At 42.3% G+C, this 19,559-nt stretch overlaps 1 protein-coding gene and 1 long non-coding RNA gene across 3 annotated transcripts in view; one reads left to right on the top strand and one right to left on the bottom strand.

Moving 5' to 3' along the window:
* LOC139752731 (uncharacterized) overlaps window positions 1–2,928 on the top strand; it is a 48,645-nt gene extending 45,717 nt beyond the window's left edge. For both annotated transcript variants that reach the window (XM_071668576.1, XM_071668577.1), the window contains exon 13: window positions 1,584–2,928. In XM_071668576.1, coding sequence (XP_071524677.1) covers window positions 1,584–1,792 — 209 coding nt within the window. In that variant the 3' untranslated portion in view covers window positions 1,793–2,928. The remainder of the gene's footprint in view (window positions 1–1,583) is intronic.
* LOC139752734 (uncharacterized) overlaps window positions 1–19,559 on the bottom strand; it is a 270,859-nt gene that overhangs the window by 60,169 nt on the left and 191,131 nt on the right. The gene's annotated exons all lie outside the window — the stretch shown is intronic.

Below are 19,559 nucleotides of genomic sequence, written 5' to 3'. Positions count from 1 at the left end.
ACCTGGATTCTTTTTTATTTTCTTTACTAATTTCCATAAATGCTTCAAATGTATTCACTTGTTTCTTCTGTTACCATATTCTACATACAATAAACTAATATACTTTCATTGTAAAGCCAGCACTTCTCTGTTAACAGAAAAAATGGCAGAAGGATTATTTTTCTAATTTTGTTTTAAAAGAGACAAATACCCATAGAAAGCTGTGAATTCAACACCACAAAATTCTTAATCAGTTATGCATATTCAATAATATGTTTTAAATCTTTCACTCTTCATGACTCATATGTTTTTCAAGATTTTTGTCATTTCACTGCACCTGACCAGTACATGGTCAATAAATTATGAATTCCTGAACCTACTCAGAGGAGCCCAATGAAATACCATCAATCTGATTATTAATCATGGAGTGTAGATCTGTACATTTAATAACTGCTGATGTGTGTTTCAAGATGTCAAAGTTAAGATGACAGCATTACTAAAATCAGTTGGTATTACAAGTTACCCCTTGAAAATGTGGATGTATTTCATATGTAATTTAGCATAGAAACAGAAGGTTGAGCCTGAGGATTGGGTGAAAGCTATTATCGTTCCTTTATTCAAAGGAAAAGGGGCTAAGGATGTATGTAGCAACTATAAGGGAAAATGTCTGTTAAGGAAAAGTGTATGCAAGAATATTTATTGACAGAGTGATGGAAGTGACTGAATGCATAATAAGTGAAGTGCAAGGGGGTTTTAGGAAAGGTAGGGTATGTTTTAAGGATATATATGGTATAGGGGAAGAACTGCTGGATGGTGTAAAAGCCTTCTATAAAGGAGCAAATGTGTGTGTAAGAGTGGATGGAGAGCTGAGCGAAAGTACCATGATACATGTGGGTGTGAGGCAGGGCTGTGGCTTTTTAACATGTATATGGATGGAGTGATAAGAGACATGAAAGCAAAACTAAGGAAAAGGGGTGCAGAGATGGAATGTGGCAGTGAGATATGGTGGCCAGTGACAAGCCTGTTTGTGGATGATACTGAGTTGTTTGCTGAGTGAAAAGGAGTTGCATATGGTAACCTCAGCATGTGAATCAATCAACTGAAAATACAGTGAAGTGGAGGTTCATATCTCAAAATTGCCTCTTGTATGTTCTAAAGATATACAAATTCCATATCAGAATTCACTGTATATTGTTTAATGTTTAGTTGAATACTGATAATTGGAACATCACACAGTGCTCTAGTAGTAATGATAAAGCAAAGCAGGGCTTTCAAACCACTATCAGTGTACAACAGAAGTAAGAAAAGCTGCATATACCCTAATTATACACCTTTTATTTCTGAAATAATTTTATTTTGATGATGATGATGGTGCAGCTGCTACCATATCTGCTCTTGGCAGATGGTATGCCATGTTTGCTTAGAAGTTGTTGTCTTATTTATATGTCATCCCATACATTTTTTGTATGGTTCTGTTCTCATCGCTGTGATAACTCTAACTCACAATAAGAAGTCTCTATCAATTTTTTGTCGGGAATTTAAACATTCAACCAATTATCTTTCTGTTGTCAGAAAAGCTCTACAGTAACCTATATTTCCAACAGAGTCATTGCGATATCTCCATGAGGGTTCATCTGGAGGACCATACTTGGTGAACATTGGGAATGATGCCCATGAGAGGTGGGTGGTAGCTGGCCTTGTATCCTCACATTATCAAGAGTCATCCTGCAGGCCCTTCACTATCTTTACAGACGTGTCAAAATTTTGGCCTTGGATATCTAGATGTGTACATAAAGGAATCTGTTCATCATAAATGGCAACTCAGTAGTAATTACCTAAAGTTCTTGTCTTGATAGTATAAACAGTTCACAGTTGATAATCAAAATATCTATATTGGTGGTTATTTTCATAAGTCATTCATTTAGGCCAATTAAATTAATGCTTCTAGTAAAATGAAAATATTTAGTATTTGGAATAAGGTAATAAATGCAGCAAATCTGCACAGTGAAAAAGGACAAATCTTCTTTGATAGATGAAAAGTAAAGTTAGTAACATAAGCCTGTTATCCTTTTTCATCTTCCTGTACAAGAACTGAAAACCACTCACATTCACCTTCCTGATACATTTGGACAGATGTTAAGGCAGAGCTCCAATGTTGTTACTCAGCTACTTTACTCTTTATTATAGAAATCTGATACATTAATAGGCTGGGATACTTTGAGCCAAAACTCAAAGCATGTTTCAGAACATAGAACTTGGTATGGATGTTTAGCAACTTTTGAGAAAAAGCAACTGAACAGGTATACCAACTGCTGCAAGTCTTATGTTTACATTAAGTAGGTGTCTGTTGTAAGACACTAATGTGAGAGCAGGGGAACAAACTTTTTTAAGTGACAATACTTTATTCTTCTGTTCAACCTTGATGTTACCCAAGGCAGTTACTTTGTAGAGCGATGTAACTTCACTGATTTATTGTAAGTCTTTGATTAGACAAAAGATGTATGAAGGTCAATATTTAAATACTTTCATAAACATGTAATATTATACATAAATAACATGTAAAGAGATGTGCTGAAGTGAACTTCATTGGCCTATGATTGATAAAGTGCTGTAGCACAGTGAACGCTATTGCCAACTTATTCTACACTGTTCAATGCAGTGCAGTCTAATCCTCTGAATTTATGGAAAAAGCTGACATTTTTAAAGCTAGTTGTATCTGGTTATGGAGGCTAAATTAAACTTTTATGTCATAAACAATAAGAAAAATAAAGGTCATGCTGTTACCCACACTTCATAAACAGCTGACCTTCTCAAAGCTGGTTGTTTCATTTTATTAAAGATAAGGTCACACAAACTATCCAGATTATCATTATAATATAACCCTGTTTATGTATATATAAGTATATTTTTTCTAAAATAAATTATACCCTTAAACCTCTAGGGTCCACTTATCTTTTTTTCTTTTCCTAAATATATGAGGCAGTATCGTAACCAATGAAGTAGGAGGTGCTGCTACTGCAGAAAGTAAAGAAGCTCAAAATTGGGAAAAGTGTTGAGTTTCAGCACCTTGAGGGGATACTATAGTTTAACTGGAGTAGCCAAGTCTAACCTGCCTTCTCATGATGACCTCGTTAGTACACCCCTTAGGGAGAGAATTAAAATGGAAGGTATCACCCAATTACACCAGGGCAATACATTTAGATTTGGACAAACACCTGAGGTGTACAGTTCCCTTTAGTTTTTGACAATTCTGGAGCTCAAATTGGAGCCTCACTGCCTCTAGAAACACTGTGCTGGAGATGCCCTCTACCAGTAACCCGTCAAGGGTGAGGCACGTAAGGCTAAGAAGCGGCATTGGAGTCTATCAGTTATGTCGAGGGTTAAAAGAAATGAGCAATTTAGGGTGATGGAGCTGAATGTGAATGGGATGACTGGGGAGAGTAAAAGGAGGGAAATTGTGGAAAGGTTTGGAGGGAGATTGTGGAAAGGTTTAACAGTTGTAGCATGGATGTGCTAGGGATTGGGGAAACCCTTATAAACCCTTATCCTTGGCAAGGTGTGTGGAGTGAAAATGGAAATGATGAATGCAAGTTATGGGAGGGTATGGAAGGAGGTGTGGTATGGATGGGAATGAGTGAAAATTATCGGGGAAGAGGAAAGGAAGGCTGTGCAATTCTGCTATCACCAAGAGTATGAGAGGGTGTTACAGAAAATGGATGGAATAGATCAAGAATAGTGCTCGAGAAAGAAAAGACTGAGATTGTGAAATATGCAAGGGTATGTGTATCTGTGCCTGTAAATATGAAAGCTGTATGAGGTAAAGATGAAATAAGCTTTTATGGAGAAATCTGAATGACTGTATAGAAGGATTTGAGAACGAGAGAAACGTGGTCATATTGGGCGATATGAATGCGAAAGTGGAATGTGATGAAATTGGTGAGATAGCTGATGAATGGAAAGTGCCTGGAGTAAATGAGAATGGAAGCTATCTTTTGGATATTTGTGCTGAGGGGGATTTAGTATTTGCAAACATCTTTTTTCATCACATGATGATACACAGACATACATGGATGAGAAATGATGGAAGAGAATAGCTCTATTTAGGCTTTGACTGACTATGTGGCAGTGGATGAAAGATTGAAAAAGGCTGTGTTGGATACTGGAGTCATGAAAGGATTCTTCGGAGACTCAGACCATTTCACAGTTCTTGTGGGGACGAGGATCAGGGATAAGTGGAAGTATGGTGTATGGAAGAATGGAGAGGTAAAAGTGTTGGCATGTGAGACAGGGAGGAGTATGAAAGGAAGGTAAATGAAAGCTTAGATGGAAGTGCAAGCTTAGATTGAAGTGCAGTGAATGAAGGAATGCAGTCATGTGTGAATGAGGTGTTTAAAATGTTAAGAGAAATACTGGGAAGGGTTGCAGAATTGGCAGTTGGATGAAAGGCAGTGAGCCACAATAATAAAAAGGGCAATGCATGGTGGACAGAATAGATTAGAAATGATGTGAAGAGAAGAAAAAGGCATATGGTAGATTGCTCAATAGGAATGTACCAGTGGAAGTTCAGCAAAGGAGGAGGGAAGTATACAAAATATGTAAGCCATGTTAAGGAGCTGATAGAGAAAAGCAAAGAAAGAGTAGATGAAGATTTTGGAAGAAAGTTAAGGGATAAAAAGAAACTATACTGGGAGAAGGTGAAAAAGGAAAGAGGTGGATATAAGAGTGGAAATGTTGATGTGAGAAGTAAGAAGAGGAATGGCTAAATCAAAAGAAGGAAGTGAAGGGAAGATGGAAAGAGTACTTTGAAGAACTGATGAATGTGGGAGATGGGGAGGCAGCAGTTGTTACATGCAAGGGCTTGGAAGAGGGAAGGAAGAGGATACAAGTGCAGAAGCCTACAGCAAAAAGGAAGGTAAGAAGGTTAACAATGAGGCTGAAAGTAGGAAAGGCATCTGGAATGAATGGGATTATGGCTGAAATGCTCAAGTATAGAGGAGAAAGTGTGATAGAGTGGATGCATATTATATGTAATTTGCATGGAAACAGAGGTTGTGTCTGAGGATTGGGTGAAAGCTATTATTGTTTCTTAATTCAAAGGAAAAGGGGCTAAGGATGCATGTAGCAATCATAGGGAAATAAGTAGAAATAAGTATAAAAGGAAAAGTGTGTGCAAGAATGTTAATTGATAAGAGTGATGAAAGTTACTGAATGCAGTATAATTGAAGAGCAAGTGGGTTTTAGGAAAGGTAGGGGATGTGTGGTTCAGATTTTTGTAAAAAAGATGAGTGTAGAAAAGTATTTAGTGAAAGGTAAGAAGTTGTATGCAGCTTTTATGGATCTGGAGAAAGTGTATGACATAGTTGAGTAGCATGCTTTGTGGGATTTTTTATGGATGTATGGAAAAGGGGGACAACTGTAAGATGGTATAAAAGTCTTCTATAGAGGAGCAAATGCGTGTGTAAGAGTGGATGGAAAACTGAGCGAAAGTCTTAGGATACATGTAGATGTGAGGCAGGGCTAAGTGATGTCACTGTAGCTTTTTTATATATATATATATATATATACATATGGATGGAGTGATAAGAAAGATGAAAGTAAAACTAGGGAAAAGGGTGCAGAGATGGAGGGTAGCAGTGAGATATGGTGGCCAGTGGCAAGTCTGTTTGTTGATGATACTGTTTTGCTTGCACAGAGTGAAGAGGAGTAGCAGAAGGTTGCAATTGTGTTTTATGATGTGCTTAACCACAGGAGATTGATGGGAAATGCAAGAAAAAGGAAAGTAATGGTGTCTGAGAGAAAACGGAGTGAAAGCATAGATTTTGTAAAACCATATATAGTGAAAGAAGAAAGTGTACTAAAGTGTGCTGTGGATATGGGGGGAAAAAGGTTGGAAGTGAGGGAATTTAAGTATCTTGGATAAATGTGGTGGTATGGAAGGAGAGATAGGGGAAAGAGTCATTGGGTCCCTTAATAGAATAATGAAGGGAAGAGGTGCAAGTATGGAAGTGAGGAGGGGATTAAGGGAAGGCACAGTACTCCCAACCCTGACCTATGCAGCCGAAACATGGATATGGAATGGGGCACAGAGGTCAAGAAAACAGGCTGTGGAAATTAGCTATCTGAAAAGAGCATGTGGTATGACTAGATGGAATAATGAAAGAAATGAAAGGGTGTTTGAGAGATGTGGTATGGCAAGGAATGGAAAAGGATTGAATTGTGGAATGGTAGAATGGATGAAATGTAATACTTTGAGGTGGTTTGGTATTCGATTACTTGAAATCAAATAGCAGTTTCTGTATCATAGGCTCCATAGGCCACTCCAGGAACAACAAAACTTTCCATGGTTTACCCTAGACGCTTCACATGCCCTGGTTCAATCCATTGACAGCACGTCGACCCCGGTACACCACATCGTTCCAATTCACTCTATTCCTTGCATGCCTTTCACCCTCCTATATGTTTAGGCCCCGATCGCTCAAAATCTTTTTCACTCCATCCTTCCACCTCCAAATTTGGCCTCCCGCTTCTCCTCATTCCCTCCACCTCTGACACAAATATCCTCTTTGTCAATCTTTCCTCACTCATTCTCTCCGTGTGACCAAACCATTTCAACACACCCTCTTCTGCTCTCTCAACCACGCTCTTTATATATATATATATCTTTAACTTCCATAGCCAGACCACAGCCGCTGAGGGTGAGTCCCGTGCCGCTCCGTCCTGCTGACTTACCCCTCCTGCTGTCTATGACTGGAGAGTTACTTCCTGGTGTGAGTGACCTTGGCTAACTGGCGTTTGAGGTAGAGGTCGGCCTTGCCCGTAGGTAAACATGGAGCATAAGTTGTCCCCGTGCTAGTGGAATGGAGAGGGTTTTCTTATGTGATTGTATGCTCTTGTGTAAAGTACTATCACTACTGTGTCACATCCACAACGGATCAGACCATCACGTGAAATGTGAGCACGTGCAGTTACGCAGCAGTAGGCTGGCTGAACATCAACACATCCAACTATTGAATTTAACCCCCAATATGGAACTGAAACTTATTAGTTTCATTATATTTAATTTTGTGGTTTTTACCAATGATTACAAGAAAGCGTCCTTTCCGTTCCTAGAATCCTACCTATTCACATGGAGGGTACCTTGGACAAACCCGGCCAATGATTTAATTCCTTTCCCATCCCCTACCTTAGGTTCAAATCAATGCTCTACTCAAATACAACTCTTGAATGAAAAGTGAGTAATGACTGATTAAAGCTCTTATTTGTAAGTGCAAACGTATACATGAAATAATACACTGTATATCTATCTATCTTATCCCTGGGGATAGGGGAGAAAGAATACTTCCCACGTGTTTCCTGCATGTCAAAGAAGGCGACTAAAAGGAGAGGGAGCGGAAGGCTGGAAATCCTCCCCTCTTGTTTCTTAATTTTCCAAAAGAGGAACAGAGAAGGGGGCCCAAGTGAGGATATTCCCCCAAAGGCTCAGTCCTCTGTTCTTAACGCTACCTCGCTAAAGCGGGAAATGGCGAATAGTATGAAAAAAAATCTATATATCTATCTATCCGTCTACATCTAAATCTATATATATATATATATATATATATATATATATATATATATATATATATATATATATATATATATATATATATATATATATATATATATATAAGGGGATAAGAGTGAGTGCTCAAATTACAGAGGTATAAGTTTGTTGAGTATTCCTGGTAGATTATATGGGAGGGTATTGATTGAGAGGGTGAAGGCATGTACAGAGCATCAGATTGGGGAAGAGCAGTGTGGTTTCAGAAGTGGTAGAGGATGTGTGGATCAGGTGTTTGCTTTGAAGAATGTATGTGAGAAATACTTAGAAAAGCAAATGGATTTGTATGTAGCATTTATGGATCTGGAGAAGGCATATGATAGAGTTGATAGAGATGCTCTGTGGAAGGTATTAAGAATATATGGTGTGGGAGGCAAGTTGTTAGAAGCAGTGAAAAGTTTTTATCGAGGATGTAAGGCATGTGTACGTGTAGGAAGAGAGGAAAGTGATTGGTTCTCAGTGAATGTAGGTTTGCGGCAGGGGTGTGTGATGTCTCCATGGTTGTTTAATTTGTTTATGGATGGGGTTGTTAGGGAGGTGAATGCAAGAGTTTTGGAAAGAGGGGCAAGTATGAAGACTGTTGGGGATGAGAGAGCTTGGGAAGTGAGTCAGTTGTTGTTCGCTGATGATACAGCGCTGGTGGCTGATTTCATGTGAGAAACTGCAGAAGCTGGTGACTGAGTTTGGTAAAGTGTGTGAAAGAAGAAAGTTAAGAGTAAATGTGAATAAGAGCAAGGTTATTAGGTACAGTAGGGTTGAGGGTCAAGTTAATTGGGAGGTGAGTTTGAATGGAGAAAAACTGGAGGAAGTGAAGTGTTTTAGATATCTGGGAGTGGATCTGGCAGCGGATGGAACCATGGAAGCGGAAGCGGATCATAGGGTGGGGGAGGGGGCGAAAATTCTGGGAGCCTTGAAGAATGTGTGGAAGTCGAGAACATTATCTCGGAAAGCAAAAATGGGTATGTTTGAAGGAATAGTGGTTCCAACAATGTTGTATGGTTGCGAGGCGTGGGCTATGGATAGAGTGGTGCGCAGGAGGATGGATGTGCTGGAAATGAGATGTTTGAGGACAATGTGTGGTGTGAGGTGGTTTGATCGAGTAAGTAACGTAAGGGTAAGAGAGATGTGTGGAAATAAAAAGAGCGTGGTTGAGAGAGCAGAAGAGGGTGTTTTGAAATGGTTTGGGCACATGGAGAGAATGAGTGAGGAAAGATTGACCAAGAGGATATATGTGTCGGAGGTGGAGGGAACGAGGAGAAGAGGGAGACCAAATTGGAGGTGGAAAGATGGAGTGAAGAAGATTTTGTGTGATCGGGGCCTGAACATGCAGGAGGGTGAAAGGAGGGCAAGGAATAGAGTGAATTGGAGCGATGTGGTATACCGGGGTTGACGTGCTGTCAGTGGATTGAATCAGGGCATGTGAAGCGTCTGGGGTAAACCATGGAAAGCTGTGTAGGTATGTATATTTGCGTGTGTGGACGTATGTATATACATGTGTATGGGGGTGGGTTGGGCCATTTCTTTCGTCTGCTTCCTTGCGCTACCTCGCAAACGCGGGAGACAGCGACAAAGCAAAAAAAAAAAAAAAAAAATAAAAAAAAAAAAAATATATATATATATATATATATATATATATATATATATATATATATATATATATATATATATATATATATATATATATCTATATCTATCTATCTATATATATATATATATATATATATATCTTTTTCTTTTTCTTTCTTTTAAACTATTCGCCATTTCCCGCGTTAGCGAGGTAGCGTTAAGAACAGAGGACTGGGCCTTTTTTGGAATATCCTCACCTGGCCCCCTCTGTTCCTTCTTTTGGAGAAAAGAAAAAAAAAAAAAAAAAAAAAAATATATATATATATATATATATATATATATATATATATATATATATATATATATATATATGTATATATATATATATATATATATATATATATATATATATATATATATATATATATATATATATATATATATATATATATATCGTCTGGGGTAAACCATGGAAAGTTTTGTGGGGCCTGGATGTGGAAAGGGAGCTGTGGTTCGGTGCATTATACATGACAGCAAGAGACTGAGTGTGAACGAATGCTGCCTCGCGCGCATGCGAGGGGAGGGGGTTGTCCTTTCATGTGTGGCGGGGTGGCGACGAGAATGAATAAAGGCAGCAAGTATGAATTATGTACATGTGTATATATGTATGTGTATGTATTGTATGTATACGTTGAAATGTATAGGTATGTATATGTGCGTGTGTGGACGTGTATGTATATACATGTGTATGTGGGTGGGTTGGGCCATTCTTTCGTCTGTTTCCTTACGCTACCTCGCAGACAACCACGAAGAAAATTGTAGCACGAGGAGTCCCGAATGCACTTTCGTGTATTAGATCTTCATTGAAAGATACTGTTGTGGACGGTTAGACAATACTCCAAGCATACTCCAACCCCACGGGTTTCCCAGACGTCAGGCTGGCTGCTGAGACAAACGTTGGTATAGTCTGATGCACAGCGGGAAATACATTCGATATCTATAATGAACTGTTATCTTACACGTATGATTTAACATAAACATCTATGTTCATATGAGTGTCTAATATGATGTTAAAAACGGGACTAGCATGAGAGGTTAATACAATGACACATGGACTGAAGAGTTGAGGAAGGGTTAGGATGGCTGTGGGAAGTCAGAGGGAGGACGGTCACTATATATCGGAAGTGCGGCTCTCGGAAGCTTAGTATCAAAGTTGGGGTGAGGCTGCCGTGTGGAATATTGTTACTGTTGCTGCCGTTTTATTGTTGTAGCCGGTGTGTAGGATGATTGATACTGGTGTCGTTCTGTTTCCCGATATGGCAGGGGCTAGAGGTACACCATGTTCAGTCGTTACTTATGGTAGATGGGTGGTGGTTGGTGGTGTGTGTTAAGTCTCTCAGTTAAAGCCTGGCTATTGCGGGAGGGAAAAGTATGTATGGGGAATCAAGCGACGAGATTTCCTTTTACCGTAACCAAACACTGGGGGATTTCCTTCGCTATCCTTGTGGCAACTATAAACTGCTGGACACACCTGTATAAGACGAGCCACTCACAGTTTCCAGAGAACTGTTTGCACTTGTCGCACATTACATACCAAATGAATATCAACCAAGAGACTTTTTAAGAGCAGACTGCATGTTCCATGGAACACTCGTTACAAATCAAAACAATTTCATGTCAATATTCGAATTATGATCATCATTTACGCATTTGGGAGTAGATGGTAACTGGTCGACCGCCAGTCCAGGAGACAACATACAAGAGGCCTTCCACGGCCAGATATGATAGCTCCTATAGTACTGCTGGGCCATCATCCCTCGGGCCTTACCAATGGCGGGATGGTAGTGGCGAGTGGCAGGTGAAGGTCGCGGCTGGCGTTCATCGAAGGCTGCAGTTGTCATGTGGCTATGGTAGATGTAAGTGCTGGGATATTGACTGCCGATGGCGGTAGCAGGTGGGGAGGAGATACAGGGTTGTGTGGTAGCTGGTGATAGGTGGGTCTGACTTGAAAGGGTGAACAGGAACAAAGGGAATTAAAGGGTGGTGGTAGTAGGCAGGTGGGTGGCATCAGGCTGGGCTCAGGTGAGTGGTCATTAGATAGGAGGTACTAGAGATAACCGGCAAGTTTGGAAAGCAGATGTCAGTGGTATGGTGATGGTAAACTAGTGGTGGTAGTTGGATGATGGCAAAAAAAAAACGTAGTGACAGATTGGTGCTGGTAGGTAAACTGATGGCATATGATGGAAGTACGGTGCCGAAGCAGGACGGTGATATGTAAGTGATGGCAGGTGAGTACTGACAACAGAAGGATGGCATCAGTATTATGCCAGCGACAGTAGATGATGGCAGCAGGTGGGTACTGTCAGGCAGGTGGCATCAGAGCAATGGCAGTGGCTTGTGTGAGGTGGCAAGTTGGGTGACGGCAGAATGGTGGTTGCTGAAGGTACATGGGAAAGCCACACAAAAAAGAACCCAAAGGCTCATGGGCAAGATACCCCCCATGAGGACAGTAATAGAATCATTAATTCTATACAGATGGAGACAGTAAAGTAGAGGGCCCATATTCCTGCCCACCTTCCACTACCGCACAGCAGTCGACAGGGAAATATCTCTGAGGGAATACTATGTAACATAAAAAAGATATATACAAATGTAATTTTCAATGAAGTGGATAAATGTAAAAAAATAAAACGTGTTCTCACCTAGTTTCTGCCACTGGCTACTCTGGAAAAGTTTATCTACTACTACTATTACTACGTAGTAGATAAACGCTTATTCATCATTTACCATTAAACTGTTTCGCTGTTTTCAATGGTTTTATGGTCTGACGGCAGTTGATTTCAATGTTTTTTTCAACTCTCATGCCGAAGCAACATTTGCGTAAGTGTGTATCACGTCATTGTACCGCTACCTAACGTGAAGAAATTATCGTGGGTCATATACAAAAAAAAATGGCTTACTATCTTAAAAATTTATGCTGGATCTCCGATTAGATGGCACTTTTTTAAAGAAAAGAATTTTGAATGTCATGAGTCTTCGTTTATTAGACGCAGTATTGCACGAGTCTTTGTTCATTAGACCCAGTATTGATGTTCTTTTTCTTTTTTTGTTTTGAGAAAGCCTTGGTGACCATCCCAGAACAGCGTTTACTGGATGTGGTCTGACATGAACGCAGTGTGGCGCCTTTTTTTTTTTTTAATATATATATTTCTAGCCTCGAGACCTAACATTCTGTTTGCTTTCAGCTAGGCAATGCTTTGTGTACTTTGGGCGGTAGAGGAACGATAGTGTCGGGTGGATGGTGGCACATCACTGCTGATAAGCAGGTAGTGGTATAGTGATGGTGGATGGTGCGTGTACGTGGTAGATGATGGACTGTGGCTTGTGCCTAATGCATCTCAAAGGCGGCAGATGCTGCTCGCGCCTGAAAGAACACGAAGGATCATGGAACGTGGCAGGTGTTACAGTAACCTAGTTGTGGTACGAAAACAAAATGCGATAGGATCAAGGTTGTGGTGGGAGGTTGTCTGATGTTGGCAGATCACTGGCGTTAGGTAGGTGTTCGTCGGTGATGGAACGCTTATAAGTGTGACAAGCTGGTGGTGCGGATAACGTGATGGACGACTGACGGAAGACGGGTGGCCGATGGTGGAAAGGTGGTAACTAAGACGTGTGGTGATGGCAAGTGGTTCATCATCATGGGCGGTGGCAAGTCGTTGGTGGTAGAAGGATTGTCACAGGTGGGTGCTGGGGAGGGGTGGCGAGGTGAGAGTCGCAGCATTGGGTGAAGCCTGATCCTCCTGCAGCAGGAGGTAAACATTAGCCTATTAAAGATGCGGCTGCCGAGGTCAGCGGTGGGCGAGACCGCCACCCACCTGACCACACACATCTGCCTCCCGACGGCACACAGCACAGGCTGGGGGGAGCAGCCACGTTATGGTGCAGTGGCTCAGATAAACTCTACCATAGGAGTACTGGAGGATCCTTCTCTCCGCTGCTAATGCTACACTTTTCCTGGACCCATAGCACTGGTATCAATCTGGGAGTCTCTAGTACACTGGAACCATCCGCTCTCCACATGAGACAACTCTTACAAAGTTTTCTCTCGTATCACATCTCTTCTCGTCCTCCTATGTTTACTTGTGATTCAAACTAGAAGCAAAGATCTGGGAGCAAAGGTACCGTACCAGGAGAACAGACCTACTGGAATCCACAATGATATACAAGAATTTATGTTTCACGATCGATATACCACCATCTGTCACCACACGGTCATCTAGTGCATCACACACACCATTTCTCATCATCGCCATCTTCACCGGACCTATCAAAAATTTTTTTGAAAATGAATTCAAAACGGAAAACTTAAAGCAATCAGTCCAGCCTGGTCGTAATCAACACTTCCACTAAACCACCTCATGGTGTGAGAAGACTCGATCACATTGGCAGCAGAACTAGAGACTCAAACTCGGTGGCCCTCAAGTCCTTCATGTCCTCCATCAACACAGTGAAGTACGTGCAGGCAGGTGGCCAGGCAGATGAGCAAGCCTGGGAGGGGAGGTGTAACCTTACCTGGGTACACCAAGATAAAGTTGCAGGTCATGCTTAGTAATCCTGCCTCTCTCTCTCTCTCTCTCCGTTTTCAGTTATCATTCGAGAAGACCAACAAACACGACGACCAGATAAACAAGTACGATGGGCGACACCTACGCCACACTCTGCATGATGTGCTGCTACAACCATACGGGACCTACGCCACACTCCTGCATGTGCTGCTACAACCGTACGGGACCTACGCCACACTCCTGCATGCGCTACAACCGCGTACGGGAGAACTGATGAACTACTTTCATAATACTGGGTGAGGAAGGCTGCAAGGGAGAGCTTACTGGGCCATATGGGCTGACTTGGAGGCGGGGAGATGGGAGATTCACAGGCGAGGCAGTTGCTGCTCGATTAGATAGATACATAGACAGATAAGTAGATAGATATAGACAAAGGAATCATATCACCAATTCAGCTGACCTGGAAGAATGTTGGCAGGATGCTCGGAATACATGAAACCCTTTCTTGGCCGGCTGCTGAGGACTGTAATTACTCTCTTGTGTGGCTCCTGAAACTTGGTATATCGTCTTAAGTCTAACTCACGAGTCCCCAGTAACATATTGCCTCAAATGATACGAGTCTTTATATAATATAGCTATATGCTTCCTAATACATTTAATGCTGCCTTCAGCTCCTGAACTTATTTTGGTTTAGGCTTCCAAGGTTTGTAACCATCGTTGCCTCCTCCTCCCACACACATACACAATTTCTATTGTTTCTGCTCACTGATCCCGTCCAAGCTTCTACAGACCTCTCCTCAAGAACTGTCCTTTCCAGTCCACTGTGAACATCATCAATACCCAGCAGGATGACGCCTCACCATTTATGGAAGGACTGTTTTTTTACACTTCCCGCTCCCTTCTTTTTATAGCCACACTCACTGTCAGCATCAAATATGCTATATTTTCAGCTTTTGAAGGGCAGTTAACTCAGCAAACTGTTAATTGTTATTGTATTTATTGTCATTATTATCATCATAATCATTATCATCTAGTTATTATTATCATTATCATATTATCATTATTATTATCATTGTTATTATTATTATTATTATTAATCATTGGCCCGTATCGCTTCTAATAATTTCCTTTGGTGTGTTATAAAAGTTATATTCCTTTCTTTACTGGGTCTTATTCCATCTTTTCATATTTGCTTTGTCTGATTCTTCAATCTGGATATATCAAACTACTCCACTCTCGCTTCAACCGACCCCTTCCTGATGTCTGAGCTTTGTGGGAATCCTTTTGTTTATTCTAGTTTCCCCGGCGGCTGACCACACTCCTGAGGTAGTTCTTGCTTGGGTCTTGATGTGTTATATAAGAGTCTTTGTTTAGCGTCTAATGTTTGTATTATTCTCGTCTAGCACCTGATGCCTTGCAGTATTTCTCCTCGTGGGTGGAAACGAGTATAATCTCGTAGAGGAACGTCAAAGGAGACCCATCATTTCCACGCTGCAGATGGCTCCTCATGTTTGTATTATCTCCATGTCTGACTCCTACTGACAGTATTCTTTTTCTGCTGACTCCGGAGGCTCGTATCTTTTTTTTCCCCCTCTCTGGTTCGTTGACGCTTGTTTTATTTCCCTAACTGACGCTTGATAACTGTATGTTTCCCTGATTTCTGACGAATGCATTCGTATCCTTATCTGCCTCTTGAAGCTGTGTCTTCCTTTGACTCTTCATGTTCAAATACTTTCTTAATCTGTCACAAGGCTTATTATCTGGCTTCCTCATCTGGTCTCTAGTTTCTGCATACGCTTCTTTACCTGGTTCCTGAAGCCTCTCTGTAAGAGCCTCCATACCTGACGCCTGAAGCCTGTATCAGCCCGGGTCCTGATGGCTGCCTTTTCCATGGTCTTTGAGATGTGGTGTCAGGAGGAGACGCGTCACTACGAGACAGCGGAGCCGATAGAGTACCCTCCCCCATAGGAGCGCCGCCCCAGTGACGGCGCACAAGACACTCCTACCCGGTGACGAAAGCCTGAGTCTAGGGCCATACCAGAGCGAGCCCATTGCCTCGAGGTTAGCATACCTCCGGTGGACAGGTCAAGGCTCACTAAGGTCCTGTACGGTGGCCCAAGCACCGAACTCTTGATCGATCATGAGCGTCTGGCGTTCTGACATACGGCGTGAGCAGCCACCCTAGCTTACCCGGTATTCGCGAAGGACACCATCCGAAGTTAACGTACATGGTATGGTGTAATGCAGCATGAAACGGAAAGTTCTAGTCCGTCGTTTTCAAAGCTAACGTGCTACAGAGTTCACAGTCTGTTTCGTTACATGATGAAATCACGATATTTCTAGTTCAGTCTATAAAGCTGTCAAAGTTCGAGCCCATTCTGTCGTCAGGTGGGATAGCGACAAGCTTCAGCTTGGAGAATTAATACCTGACACTGAACCGTGGTCGACGAAATGAAGCACTAAGAGGGTGTGGAGAGACTCGACGCCCCCCACCCCTCTTCTCTCTCTCTCTCTCTCTCTCTCTCTCTCTCTCTCTCTCTCTCTCTCTCTCTCTCTCTCTCTCATTGTCTCTTAACATCGACGAAGGTCAACATAAGGTGGCCGGGAAAGTCCAGGTCAGAGAGGACAAAGTGGCTAGAGTGACCGGGACAGCCTTAGCCACACTGAGAACAAGGGTGACCGGGCCAACCGTGGGTCTTCGTGGTTACAAATGAGCGGGTTTGCAAGTGACCTGGCCAGTCTTGGGGAAAATAATGTCAACCGTGGTACGAGTGACCGGGACGGGCCATCGTCAGCTGTACCGGTGGTCCAGCAGCAAGGAAATTACTAGGGGGTGGGGGGTTCACAAGTGACTGTACAGGCGAGGTCAACCACTCTCTCTCTCTACCTGTCACGTGCCTTCGAGCCGCCATCGTAGATAATGGAGCCTGCGTCCTGCCCTCGGGAACGCCCCCCACCACACGCCTCTGTTTCGGGTACGGTCTCTCTCCTCCTGCATCTGTGTCGTATTCCACCTTTCCTTCTCCCAGCGGATGGTTAGAGAGGGGTGGAGTGACACGGTGTCACGTCGGTTTCTGAATATTTCCAGAACGTCTCCTTCATAATGACTGGTTCACTTCCACGACGACCCAACTGCGCCTCATCTGCTGCTACATCATACTAGAAACATTTATCATGCCAGCGTGCATCTCGTCTACGGAAATACGTATGAGACGTCTGATGATATGTGTAGCAGATGACAGGCTGCCTTTTTCTATTCTTTTGCGTATGGTGACCGATATGGCACGGACAAAACATACCCTAATCAAGGGGATGAAAATAAATGGGGCAAGGGAAAAGAAAATAAAGCTCCTCAGGTATTGGAAGACCTAAGTATTAAAGGTGTTTAGGTCATAAGAAGAGGGGAAGATGGGAGAGGAAGCGGGGATCCACATCTTCGCTGCTCGAGGGAAGAATGAGGCATCATAACGGTCCATCCTCATGTGGTCTGTCTCCACACAAAAAAACTGTCGGAGGTAGAAGCTAGACGTGGGTCACGGGATCGATATCTCGTTGGCACGGACATACTCTGACAGCTCACGACAGCAGCGGCCACAGCAGTACATGTAGAACAAAGGAGCAGGGCAGCAGCGCGACAGACAAGAAAGGGATCACCAGAAAGAAGTGAGATGCCTCGAGAATTAGTGAACCGGAAGGCCTTTGTCTCATTCTGGCTAATAAGGACGTGGAGGTGGAGGAGGAGACGCTCCAAAACGCCCCAAATATGCAAGCAACGCTCCATACTGGGGCGAATGAGGCCTCTCCCCCACACCACCCACTCCCACGTAGATGCGAAATACCTACTCACAATATGAATGATTTCCGCTCATATACAACCCCTCCCAAGTTTTTGGGAAGCAGATTCTGTAACGTAGATTACATGGGGTTTCCAAGACAGGGTGGAGGATATGGTTGTGCACAATATGATCATATCAATGCTGGGTTAGATTGTCCTGCTCTGAAATCACAAAGAAGCAACCGAACTGAATAAGGGAACATGGGACCAGATGATTAAAGATAGAGTTAAACTATTAGAATGTTTACCAAATTGTATAGAACAGAAGAAAAAAGTTGAGTGGTGACACCCCAAAGGCGTAAAACGCTCCCACTCACACACTCTAGTAATCTTAAGGTCATGAAGACTAACAGACACGGTCGTACACACAGACACTCCCACACGACCCTTACAGGCCCCCTACACTGGTTGAATGCCAAAGGTTGGAAGGGTGAAGGAAATTCCACAACAAGGTCTTCCCCAACACCGAAAAAAAAATCCAGCCTTGAATTTTTCTCTCATTTTCGCAGCGTTCGCCAATTCTTCGACCTTCCGTGGAATATCTTCGTCAATACGACAGAATTCCTCGTGTCCTCAGGCACGGCTTGGCGACAGATGAATGCAGCGTGTGTGTACTGGACAACAGGACACGCGGTGCGTCACCCCACAGCGGTCAGCGAGTGCGGTGTGGTGGGCTAGTAGATAGCAAGTTCAAGTCCGCCCTCGGTCCCCGTAGTGCAATGACCTCTCAAGGGCAGCACTTACTTCCCTGGCAGACTAAGCAGACGTCTGTTGGTATCTCAAGTAACCCGGAGATGCCCGTAGCTTGTGTCGTCTCAGCCCCTGCTTGACCCTCCATTGTGCTGAGGTGGAACAACTGACTCGAAAAATAGCAGGAAAAAAAAAGTCAAAGAAAAAATATATATATATATATATATATATATATATATATATATATATATATATATATATATATATATATATATATATATTTTTTTTTTTAAACTATTCGCCATTTCCCGCATTAGCGAGGTAGCGCTAAGAAAAGAGGACTGGGCCTTTTTTGGAATATCCTCACCTGGACCCCCTCTGTTCCTTCTTTTGGAAAATTTAAAAAAAAACGAGAGGGGAGGAATTCCAGCCCCCGCTCCCTCCCCTTTTAGTCGCCTTCTACGACACGCAGGGAATACGTGGGAAGTATTCTTAAACCCCTATCCCCAGGGATAATATATATATATATATATATATATATATATATATATATATATATATATATATATATATATATATATATATATATATATATATATATATATATATATATATATATATTTTTTTTTTTTTTTTTTTTATACTTTGTCGCTGTCTCCCGCGTCTGCGAGGTAGCGCAAGGAAACAGACGAAAGAAATGGCCCCACCCCCCCCCCCCATACACATGTACATACACATGTCCACACACGTGTATACATACCCACACAGCTTTCCATGGTCCACCCCAGACGCCTCACATGCCCCGATTCACTCCACTGACAGCACGTCAACCCCTGTATACCACATCGCTCCAATTCACTCTATTCCTTGCCCTCCTTACACCCTCCTGCATGTTCAGGCCCCGATCACACAAAATCCCCTTCACTCCATCTTTCCACCTCCAATTTGGTCTCCCTCTTCTCCTCGTTCCCTCCACCTCCGACACATATATCCTCTTGGTCAATCTTTCCTCACTCATTCTCTCCATGTGCCCAAACCATTTCAAAACACCCTCTCCTGCTCTCTCAACCACGCTCTTTTTATTTCCACACATCTCTCTTACCCTTACGTTACTTACTCGATCAAACCACCTCACACCACACATTGTCCTCAAACATCTCATTTCCAGCACATCCATCCTCCTGCGCACAACTCTATCCATAGCCCACGCCTCGCAACCATACAACATTGTTGGAACCACTATTCCTTCAAACATACCCATTTTTGCTTTCCGAGATAATGTTCTCGACTTCCACACATTTTTCAAGGCTCCCAAAATTTTCGC

Source organism: Panulirus ornatus, chromosome 13 (assembly GCF_036320965.1).
Source record: "Panulirus ornatus isolate Po-2019 chromosome 13, ASM3632096v1, whole genome shotgun sequence".
Lineage (NCBI taxonomy): Eukaryota > Metazoa > Arthropoda > Malacostraca > Decapoda > Palinuridae > Panulirus > Panulirus ornatus.
This window is presented reverse-complemented; position numbering and strand designations above follow the sequence as displayed.